We start from the raw sequence: 12,404 nt of genomic DNA, 5'->3' as shown, positions 1-12,404 counted from the left end.
ATAAAAGGGCCTTAGCATGTAGTAATGACCCAAGAAAAGGTACGCTAAGACCACTCTTTGCTGCTCTTTGATAAAAGGGACCCCCAAGTAATTTATGAGTACAGTTGAGGTTATATGTTGCTTTTGGCTACCATGAAAGAGTGATTCATACACCAAAACATTTCCTAAAATATATTTAAGTTCAAAATTAAAATTAAAGTGCCAAAAAAGTTTTGACACCCATTGTTGAATTTGAATGTACATTATCGATGACCAGTTAGAAGAAGGGAAAGATGTGATAACATTGACATGTAGGACCCGTTTCACAAAGGGTGCCTTTTACTAAGCTGTGTAAGCATCTATGCGTGCCCAACGTGTGTCAAAATGGAGTTACCGCCTGGCTACTGTGTGGCTCTTGCAGTAATTTCATTTTTGCGCGTCCGATACGTGCATCTGAAAAATAATTTTTATTTTGGGATCCACACCAAGTGGCTTATAGGTCATTACCGTCCAGTTACCACATGAGACTTTACTGCTAGGTCAATGGCTGGTGGTAAGGTTGCAGACCCAAAATGGACGCGCGGCAATTTTGATTTTGCCGCACATCCATTTTCGGCAAAAATTTTAAAAAGGCCTTTTTTACAGGCGCTGAAAAATGGATTGGCGCACGCTCAAAACCCACGCCTACACTACCGCAAGCCATTTTTCAGCACACCTAAGGTTTTTCTTGTGATCAATGGAAATGATGTTGATAAAGTAGGCCAAAGGGAACAGAAAAACAAAACTCTACACTTCACAGCAAGGCACAGGAAACAGTGGAGAAGACAAAAAGCAAACCAACCAATGGTGCAAAAGTGACTTTACTGAATATCTTCTAAACAACTCGACACGGGCCGTGTTTTGGCTGAATGGCCCTCATCAGAAGTCTGAAAATATTCTAATCAACAATTGAATGTTGGTACTCAATACCTTCAATGAACAAATCAAGCCAAGCGTGGCAATATTTAATATCATGAGTTTTGTACTATAAGAGCACAGCGTCGTGTTAATGTGGGCAGGCCTTTTGACTGGGACTGTACTGGCAGGCCTACTCACATTGCCACAACGCTGTGCTCTTATAGTATAAAACTCATGATATTAAATATTTCCGAGCTTGGCTGGATTTGTTCACTGAAGATATTGAGTACCTCAATTGTTGATTATAGAATATTTTCAGACTCTTGATGCAGGCCATTCAGCCAAAACACAGCCCCTCTCGAGCTGTTTAGAAGATATTCATTGAAGTTGCTTTTGCACCATTGATTGGATTGTTGAATTAGGCCTATAATATCTATACAGCATCAATACATCTTTGTAACTTATGATGGTAAAAATCTAAATTAATTTTCTTTATTTTTATACATAGAAACCATCAATACAAAAAAGGAAACCTCAGCGTGTACATTTTTTATGTACAAAAACCACATTAAATACATTCTGTAATGAGGTAATACTGCAAAGATTGTGTAGCAACCAAAATGAAGTCCATATTAAAAAGTACAAAGAGGGCTTGTTTATTATGTGCTGTTCAAAGTGCAATGAACCTGGGTTTTGATGGCGCATAGTAAGAGAGAAACCCCTGATTTAACAGAACTCTTTCCCAACTTATTTCTTTCACATAAAAGTATCTCTTATGCTTTACCTTACAAAACTATTTTGAATTCATATAGACCTCTTCACTCAGTTTTAAATAAATGTCAGTGTTTGAAATAGATAGGTCTATTTTCAAAGTTTTCTTTCCCTATTCATACAGCGATGAAAGAAATCTTTCTAAAGCTAGGGCCTAGGCTTGTCTTACATTTATGATTTATATATTTGTGGTCTAAATTTGCTCTCCATCTTAACCATTCCTGGAAAAAATTCATTAGGATAGAACTGCAATGTCCAAAGCAGATTATCTTCAGCTTGTGGCTGTCATAGCTTCAATAGGATGAATAAATTAAGACATACTCGTTCTATTGCAAAAGTCACACCTACAGTTTTTAATATATATTTTAATATCCGTCTTGGCAATCATTGTCATCTGCATCTCCCATTGGTCTATTATGGTAAATTTCAAACATTAGTTTTCTGCTTTCAATTTCATTACTTTTTGATACACTACTAGTATCTTCGTCACTTTTTGATTCACTCGATTTACTTTTTTTCTTTTGTTCAGAATTGCTGTTTGATTCTTCCATAGATTTACTTGCACCATCTTCTGAAGATTCGCTAGTGTTGTCCATCATCTCTACAGATTTGCTATTATGTTCATCTGATTTACTGGAAGATTGCTCTTCAGATGTACTACTACTCTCTGTTGAATTACTCTGTGAAATGCTGTCATCATATTCAGAACTGCTCTTATCTTCTGCTATTATTTGTTGCTCTTCAGGGGAACTGCTGTCCTCTTCTGATTTGCTGTCATCCTCTTCTTCTATTGATCTACTCTTTTGTTTTGTTAATTTCATGTCATCCTCAGTTGATTCACTGTCTATGTTATCTTCATTGGATGTATTTTCACTGCTCTCTGTTGATTTGCTATTATCCTCTATGGATTTGGAGCTATTGCTTTCATTGGATTCATGGCTATCTACTTTGGATTCTTTGCTATCTTCTTTGGAGTTGCTGGCATGTTCCTTGGAATTGCTGATACCTTCATGAGAGTTGCTGACATCATGTTCCTTGGAATTGCTGATATCTTCCTTGGAGTTACTGACATCATCTTGTTTGGAGTTGCTGACATCATCTTGTTTGGAGTTGCTGACATCATGTTCCTTGGAATTACTGATATCATCCTCCTTTGAGCTGCTGGTATTTTCTTTGGAGATGTTGACATCGCTTTCTTTGGATTTGCTAATATCATCTTCATTAGATTCGATTTTTTCACTCTCCTTAGATGTGCTTTTTATGTCTGGTGTAGAATTATTGTCATCATCCTCATCTGATTTACTGACATCATCATCTGGGGAATTGCTGTTATTATCATTGCTATTATCTTCCTTAGATAGCAGATCTTCCTTGGACTTGCTCCCATGTTCAGCAGACACAAGCTGGGTCTCATTCTGTACCATTAGTTTACTACCATCTTGAAGCTTCCTAATGCCTACCTTCTGACTCATTTCTTGACTGCTTTCTTTTGACTGTGTGGTAGAACTACCACTATTCATGCTGGAAATCTTGCTATCACTTGCGAATGAACTTGGTTCATCACCTTGCATTCCATTATCATCAAATTCATAGCTGCTTTCTCGGCTGCTGCTTTCATTCTCTTTACTACCACCTGTAGGCTGATCATTATTCTCAGTGTGTCCATCATGTTCTGCACTCTCACTGCTGCTACTGCTGCTGCTGCTGGTGCTGCTGCTGCTACTGCTATCTTTCTGATTTCCATTGCCATCATTGTCAACAACAGCACTTTCACTTGACGTTCTAGCATCAGCTTCGGTATCACCATTAACATCATCACGATTCCCATGTTCATCATCTTTTTCAGTGTTGCCTTTGACATCATCTCCACTGTAATCTTCTCCTTCTATTTGATGATTGCCATCATCCTGCCTGTGGTTGGAAAGTGCTTCGGTTTGTATATTAACATTTTGATCAACTTTGATATCTTGCTGCTCTTCTGATTCCCTGCTGTCGCTGATTGTCTCTACACTGTGTTTATCACTGATGTCTCCGCTGTCATTGTTATCAGACCTTTCTGGAGTCACATCTGAATGTTCCTATAAATAATTATAAATATAAGGAAAACTGAATTTTCAAATATAATTGAATATAGCATTTCTATACCCACTTTACCCAGGTACCTCATTTGATATGGTTTACAAGAAAAAATATACACTAAAACAAAGTAAAGATAATACATGTAATTTTTTATTAACACAGACATCACATGTCATAACAAAAAAGTAAAATGAATAAAATATAATAAAGACAAATTACTAGAGTATGAGAGGAAAAAACATCAAACATCAGCTTAATCCTTCTCATAAAGGCTGGAAACCTCAATAGAATATTCTCCCCAGCAATTACTAAAAAAAATGGAGAAAAAGGACATCGGTATATAAATTTGGTCTTTTAACGTTCAAACCAAGCTACACCATCATGGCAGGTATCTCCTCCTTTCTGAAGAGAGACTGTGTTGGTAGGGACAGTACTGTATGCCATGGCCTTGACGAAGCAGGTCACAAGAGGACAATTCATGAGTCTAAGAACTGTGCTTATTTTCCTCATAACTGTGAACAGATTCTCCCCAACCCCGGCATATTAATAAATTAGTTTATGTTCACCTTTAACCCACTATGTGACCCCATTTATCAGGGCTCTTGGCCCATCCTTTGTCCATTTTCCCACAGAGTCCTTTTCCTAAAGTGTGCTAAACACTTATCGTCTCATTCTATAACTATTAGGCTCCAAGCATGCATATAATTTATAGAATAGTACCATTTAGCGCATCAGAGGCTCCAATAATCAGCATTGATGTGAGTAAATGCTGGACACTATTATATAACACATGTCTCAAAGTCACCTATGGGCCCCTTTACTAAGCTGTGGTAAAAGGGGTCCTGTGTTAGCGGCGACAGATGTTTTTGCTATGCGCCAGGACCCCTTTTACCGCTGGGAATGAAAATAGGCAGAAATGAACTGGCCATGCAATAAGTTCATACTTGCTGTGCGGCCATTTTTTTTTTTTGGGGGGGGGGACACTTACCACCCCCCATTGAGGTGGCGGTAAGGTCTCCTGTGCTAACCCGGCACAGTGCGCGAAGCTGGCCGACTACTGATGAGTAACCCGCTGAGCAAATCTTTAAAAAAAAATATTTCCGCTAGTGCCGGAAATGGCACGCACTGGGGAGTGGAACTACTGCCAGCACCTGCGGCATGTAAAAGGGCCCCTTAATGCCCCCTCAATAGGAGCTGCTAACTTCAACCGCACTAATGGTGACCAGGTATTCCATGTGCTAATGCACATGTCCATGCAGGACTTGGGTGTGAATGTATGTGATGATCTTAAGGTGGCTACATAGGTAGAAAAATCAGTGATGAAAGCTAGAAGGATGCTTGGGTGCATAGGGAGAGGAATGGCCAGCAGGAAAAAGGAGGTGATGATGCCCTTATATAAGGCTCTGGTGAGATCTCATTTAAAATATAGGCTGCACCTTCAAAAAGAAATAAACAGGATGGAGTCAGTCCAGAGGGCAGCTTTGGACATATGTTGCTAAAAAAAGACCCACGCTCTCTTTAAAAAGACGCGATGCTAAAGGCGGAGTAGCAAATACGAACAGGGTATGCAAGCGCAATTCCTTGCATATGTCTAAAGCCATTGAGACATCATATAAAGACCCCTGAAGCAGGCACTGTGCCGAAACACGGTGCTGTGTCAGGTCCTTTCAAGACTAAAGTATTTTACCCGCCATTCGTCCTCCTGTGAGCACTTTTCTATGTTGTGAGCTACAGTCTTCTGCTTCTGCGGCTTCTTTCCCTGCTAAATTTTGAGTGCCATGTATAGAATTCCCCATGGGAAGGAGCTCCTAGGCTTACTGGCAGGCTGTGTCTCCTTCATCTTTGAGTAGACTTGAGACCCTCTGTGGCATGGGAGCTCAATGCAATGGCCTGGTTGCTTCTCCTCAATGCTGGTTCTGAACCCTACTGGAATAGATATCTCTTATGTTTTGTAACAGGGGCAAGAAAGTCACTCTGAGTACTTTGATTGCCATGGTTGCATGTCCTTGACCAGCATTTATCCTCACTGCATTAATTAGCAAAATATAAATATGAGAGCCATATTTATGAAATCTTATTGATATATTACTTTATTTGTATCTAATATTGTATAACTAGTTTGCTCTCCAGTATTATGGGCTCAAAATAAGCAAGGGTGTGAAGCTTAAAAAGGGTCTGAGTCACATAAGGACATATTTCTTCATAGAAAGGGTGGTGCATACATGAAACAGCCTCCCAGTGGAAGTGGTGAAGACAAAAATAGTCTCAGAATTAAAAGAAGCAGGGGACAAGCACAGAGGATCCTTAGTTGAGAGGAAATAATTTTAATGCCAGAGATCAACTGTGGTTTGTGGCATTCCACCAGGATGGGAAAATGGACAGACAAAATGGGCCTTGTGGTCTTTATCAGCACTTGTAGTCTGTGTTTCAATGCTGGTAACTTATAAAAGCTGCAGTATTAGGAAGTTAGTTTTGATTATTGACTTGTCAATTTAACTATGGATGCATAGACCTACCCCAACCTGATTTGAATCCAGGCTCAGATTTACAAATGTTTATCTCAAATGTACTCACATAATTGCTGTCAACTTTGATCTGGTTTTTAAACCTATAGTTTTTTTTAAATATATATAAATCACAATTTACTCTGGTTCTAAATCATGCAATTATTCATAGATTTCAATGATTCAAGGTATACAAAGATAATACAATTGTTAGTATACTTTGTTAAAAGTGAGAATCCTGAAACCAGAGGAGATAAAGATTAAAGTTCATTCAGGGCAGAGTCTAATTTCACCAAGTCAGAACTTGCCCTGTTTTGTCTCTGATTACTCAACTATTTCTCCTGGTTTCCACACCTTAGGAATATCAGCTTCAATTCCTTAAAATCATTTACTGTAGAACTACACAGGTCTTGTTGAAAACCAATTAACAAAACAAGGAAAGAGTTTCATAAGTACCTCTTCCTCAGGACTATCTTCCGGTGATTCACTGCTCACCTGCAGAAATATAATAAGCTAAAAATTAATACATTATACTTGTTAGGGTTAAATTTGATCCAGTAATTCCTCCTTTCTCTTGTCTTTCCCTTCTTATCTTAAGCTAGTGCTGGAATTCTGGAGCTTTCACACTTACTCGGGGCTCTTCCTGCTGTTCTAGTCTGCTCATTGCAGTGACTATCCTGGGGAAGTAGCCCGGGCTGTAAGGAGATAATTCTAGATGGTGGTGCTAACATTAAGGTGCCAAATACACTATGCACATGACCAGAATACCAGCATCTATGCACATATGTGCACACATATGTGTGCAAATGCCAATAAACTAGCTACATGCTATTCTGTAACTTTGCACATATCCTCAATAGTGCGTAATTGCAGGTGTATGTTCACATGGATAGAATCTGGGTGGAGCATGGGCAGGGTTCACACTTATTAGTACAACTTATAAACTACTGTAAGTTATGCATGGACCTCCAAAACCTAGGTACAAGAATTTACACCAGCTCTATGGCACGCATAAGTACTTGTGCATATCCATATCCGCACATATAAACCCAGTTATGCTACCATTCTGTAAAAGGAAGTAAGCACCTACGTTCCTTTACAGAATAGGCTTCCTCTGGGGGCCCCTTTTTAGAATTGCCCAGTATGGGCCAGATTCTATATATGACGCTTAAAAAATCCACGCAGAAAACATTTGCACTTAAGCATATTATATAAACGGCACCTAGATTTAGGAGTGGTATATAGAATATGCTTACTACTATTACTACTACTATAAATCATTTCTATAGCGCTACCAGTCATACGCAGCGCTTCAGAATTGAACATGAAGAAAAGACAGTCCCTGCTCAAAAGAGCTTACAATCTAAATCAGGACAGACAGACAGGACCAATAAGGATAAGGGTAGGACAGACAGAAGGACACATAAGGAAAGGGACTATTGAAGAGAGGAAGACAAGATAAAGGTTACGAGCAAGTGACAAGTTAGGAGTCAAAAGCAGCATCAACGCTTAGTTGATATCCTAGCGCCTAAAACTACATGCATCCATTTACACCAACAAAAATGTGGTGTAAATCCCTGTGTGTATTCTATAAATACGTATATAAATTTTGGAATGCCCACAAAATGCCTATTTCCCCACCCATAACCATGCCCCTTTTGAACTGCACACATTAAAATGTAGGTGCAGTTTATTACAGAATACGCTTAGCTAGTTGTGCACGTAAATTCTGATTATTTCCAATTAGGGCTCATTATTTCTTGTTAAATGCTGTTATCAATGCTGATTAGCTTGTTAAGCCAATTAAGCAACTTTCGTTGTTATAGAATGCACTTAGATTTCAGGGCAGAACGCTAGGCACGATATATAGAATCCAGGGGTATACTGGGTGATCAAGTGTAGCTCTTATTCAGAATCATGATTCCTTCCCCTGTAGGGGCTATGAATGTTGCTGTCACAGCATCTGCAATCCAATCAACCTGAGGTAGAGAAGACTGCACTGCCACTGAGCCACTGGGCACTGAGGCAACCCTTACTTGTTTTCAGTTTTAATGGCATTAGATGATACAGTAATGTTGAATGTGGCCATTTAAGAACTAACAATTCCACTGAGCCATTATCTCTAGATTCCTCATAAATAATCCTGGATTACTTGTAGATTATCATGGGACTCTGAAGTTTTGGACCCTGCACTAAAATTAAAAATGCATGGATATTCTAGTTATATTTTGAAGTGTCCAAAGATATTTTAAACACATGTGATTATGATAAGGTTGAACCCGGGACTTGAAAGGGCAGTAGCGTTCCTTCAGAGAGATGGAAGATGTGTGGAACAGTGCCCTAGAAAAAGTGGGAAGGGGATAGGATAGGGTAAATGAAAATAAAAGCTGGAGATCAAATAAGGTTGTGGTATTACAACAAGTAGGAAAATGGGCAGGGTAGGTGAGATCTTTATCTACTGCACTCAGGGATGGCCCTACCACTAGGCAGACTAGACATCTGCCTAGGAAGACACAAATCTGGGGGTGACACCAGTGCTGGCATAGCAGTCATCAGCAGCACTAAATCACATTGAAAGTTGTTGGCACATAGCCTTGAGTAGACAAGTGTACTCAAGGCTTTCTGGGTTCTACCTACTCTGAACAGGAAATCTGGAAGAGGTAGGACCCAGCAGGCCTTGATCATATGTGTCTGCTTGAAGCCCTGTGCCAGAAGCTCTCACAGTGCCTTAGTGCCAGCCTTCTGAAGGGCAACAGCAACAGAGCAGCAGCTCCAGCAGTAGTGACAGGCATAGTAATAGAAGGAGGTAATGGTAGATGACTCTTGGAGGGGAGGAAGAGAAGAGGTGTGATATTGGATATTGGGGGGAAGGGAAGAGAATGAAGGATGCTGGAAACTGGGGGGGGGGAGGGGAGAAGATAAAGGGTGATGCTAGACACTAGGGGGAATAGGGAAGGGAAGGAATGATGCTAAACTACATGTGTGGGGAGAGTAGGGAAGGGAAGGGTTGATGCTAGACTACATGTGGGAGAGGGGATATTTATTTATTTAAACATTTATAGCCCACCTATTAACTAGGCTGGTTACAGAAAATGCATACATAATCATTAGAACAATCCACATACATACACACATATAATCATCAAATATAATTTTAAAAACACTGTTTCATCATTCTCATAAAATATATCAACATCTAAATTCCAAAATATGCCTGTGCAAATAACAATGCTTTTAACTGTTTCTTAAAAACATCAAGATCCTGCAATAAACAAAGCCTCAATGGCAATTCATTCCACCCAATAGGGCCATCATAAGATAAAGCCACCTTTGCAGTGACAGAAAAATGCACCTGCTCAACAACGGAATAATCAATTGTTGTGAATTCACCGAGCGCAATGCTCGAGTAGGCATATAAAACTGCAATACTTTCTTAAAATAGGCAGGAACTGACTCATGTAAAGTTATAAAAAACAATTGAAAGCAAACCCTATATGCAAGAGGCAGCCAATGAAGTGCCTTCATTGCACCCGTAACAGATTCAAAACAACTAAACCACAGATCATACGAACTGCAGCGTACTGCACAACTTGCAGCACATGCATTCTTGCTTCCGATATCCCTAAAAACAAGAAGCTACGGTAATCCATCTTTGTTAGGGAAGGGAAAGGGCAATACTGGACTATGGGGTGGGAGGTAGGGATTTAGATGCACCTGGGAGGAGGGGCATGACTGAAGGTTTTCCTAAGGCATTGGATACTTTTGGGCCCGCTTTCAAAATGAACACCTAAGTATACTAATGTTTAATCATGTGAGGGGAGTAGGGAAGGGGGGCATGATGCTGGACTACATGTGGGGGAGGAGTAGGCAAGGGAAGGGATTATGCTGGACTACATGTGGGGGAGGGGTAAGCAAGGGAAGGGATGATGCTGGACTACATGTGGGGGGAGGGGCAGGCAAGGGAAGGGATGATGCTGGACTACATTTGGGAGGAGGGATAGGGAGGGGAAGGGCAACACTGGACTAGGGGGTGAGAGGGAGGGATTTAGCTGCACCTGTGGGGATGGAGCATGACTAAAGGTTTGCCTAGGGCATTGGATACCCTTAGACAATCTCTGATTTACTCATCTCTATGAGTAAGTTTCTTACCATTAATGATGTTGATATCTGAGACGAATACACATTTTCTATCTGCAACCAAAACAAAAAGTTGTAGTTTTAAAGCCATGCAGTAAAACACTGTCTTATTTTTCAAGTTTCATGGGCACATGCTAGATAAAGAGGTGAAAATTGTTTAAAAGCATTAAGTACAGATTAAACCCTTGACAATAGTTGCTACTACTTGAAATTTCCAGCTTAAGCTAAGAACATTAGAACATAAGAACAGCCACACTAGGTCATACCAAAGTTTCATTAAGTCCAGTATCCTGTTTCTACACTGATCAGAATATTAAGTTTGTATAGATGTTGTTATCCATTCACGACAAAAGAAGCCCAATTTAATACTAATGGGCTTTTTAGTATTTAGCATGTGCTAACTCTGTTAGTGAGCTCTAAGCTTTAATAAAGGAGTCCTAAATGAAACCAGATAAAGATAGGACTGAGTTTGAAACGGTCCGATTTGTTCCGTTAACTTACCCTCCCCCCCTTTTACAAAGCCACACAGCAATGCCGACACAATCCATTCACTTTGAATGGGCTGTGCCGAGATTACCGCACCGGCAGCCGCTAGCTCAGCTTTGTAAAACGGGGTGGTTAGGCAGTTAAGTGCTGAAAATTGGCACTTAACCACATAAGTGCTGACTTCGTCCCCAGACCACTCAGAAAAAGTGCATGAAAGATGATTATTTAATATTGAAGTTTTCTGTTACATTATCAGTAAGGCTGGTTAAATAGCTTTTAACTGGCTATTCAGGAATATTCAGCAGGAGATATCCAGTTATCTCCCACTGAATATTCCCAGTCAGCACTTAAGCCCAGATTCTATATAGTGCGACTTGAGCTGCATGTACAAATCCACCAGTATTCTGGATTTGCACACACAACTTAATTAGCTTAACAAACCAATCAGCACCAATAATTGAACTTGAATTTATGTCTAAGCATATTCCATAAAGTGATGCATGTAAATTCTAAGACATAGATCTGAAAAGGGGGAGTGCCCATGGGTGGGTTGTGGGCATTTCTAGAATTTATGTCACTGTTATAGAATATGTCCGTTCTCTGGTCTGAATATTGGCCCCACTGTCTTTTAAGAACAGCAAAACACATTCAGCATATACATACCCTATATATTATCTTGGTGTTTCAGCCAGTTGCTGAGGCGCACAAGTTTTTCTACATTGCCTGGTGAAAGAGCTGCTCTTGTTTTTATTGACTATGAGTTCTGATAAGGAAAACAAGCGCTCATAAAGGACAGTTGTAGCTGGTGTTCCTAAGTATTTCATAGCCAATCTAGCAATGCCAGGTTGTGAAGCATCATGTTTCCTCCACCACCGAAGTGGGCATAACTGTTGGTCTATCTGAGGTTCGGTAACCATGTTACCAGATGTTGGTTGCAGTAATGGATCACAGATCAGGCATGCAGGCAGGCAGCATACAGTCTGGGGGGGGGGGGGGTAGGAAAGAAGGAAAGAGAGATGCAGTCACACAGGTTGTGAGTGACTGCACCCCTCTTTCCTCCTGTCCTTCCACCCCCCAGACTGTGTGCTGCTCTGGCCAACTACAACATCATTCAGTTGGGCATACAATTAGTTGTTTATGTGAGGAAGTCTATAGGATGCTGCCATTTTCCCTTAAGAATACTCCCTCACAGTCAGAACCACCTTAACCCCCATAATCTGGCCCAAAGAGGAAGTGACAAGGAAGGGGTGGAGCCAGGAGGACAGCTGCCTTATAAGAGGCAGGGCTAGAGTTGGATTAAGGAGGCCCAGAGAAGGGTGAAGTGGGCCCACAGCGTATGCCTTCATTACCTATGTATAGCTACTATAACCTGGCTCGGGTAGGCCAAACCTCAATTTGAATGATTGTGAGAATCCTGTTCCTGACGCCTGGCTGGAGTCAGACCAGTGCTTGTGCCACCTGAGAGAGAGACTGTGCAAACTATATTTTGGGAGAGAAGTCCAAAAGAGGAAACAGCAGTCTGCAGATCATACAAAGCAGTCCATAAAAGCA

At 40.4% G+C, this 12,404-nt stretch overlaps 1 protein-coding gene across 1 annotated transcript in view; it reads right to left on the bottom strand.

Annotated features, from left to right (window-relative positions):
* Window positions 1-1,394: 1,394 nt before the first annotated feature.
* The window catches only part of DMP1 (dentin matrix acidic phosphoprotein 1), a 30,187-nt gene continuing 19,177 nt past the window's right edge, over window positions 1,395-12,404 (bottom strand). Inside the window, exons 4-6 of the mRNA XM_030192506.1 lie at window positions 10,380-10,421; window positions 6,687-6,725; window positions 1,395-3,725 (exon numbers count right to left, since the gene is read on the bottom strand). Coding sequence (XP_030048366.1) covers window positions 2,013-3,725; window positions 6,687-6,725; window positions 10,380-10,421 — 1,794 coding nt within the window. The 3' untranslated portion in view covers window positions 1,395-2,012. The remainder of the gene's footprint in view (window positions 3,726-6,686; window positions 6,726-10,379; window positions 10,422-12,404) is intronic.

The sequence above is a fragment of the Microcaecilia unicolor genome, chromosome 2, assembly GCF_901765095.1.
Source record: "Microcaecilia unicolor chromosome 2, aMicUni1.1, whole genome shotgun sequence".
In the NCBI taxonomy this organism is placed as follows: Eukaryota; Metazoa; Chordata; class Amphibia; order Gymnophiona; family Siphonopidae; genus Microcaecilia; species Microcaecilia unicolor.
The sequence above is the reverse complement of the archived record's forward strand: the minus strand, read 5'-3'. Positions and strand labels throughout refer to the sequence as shown.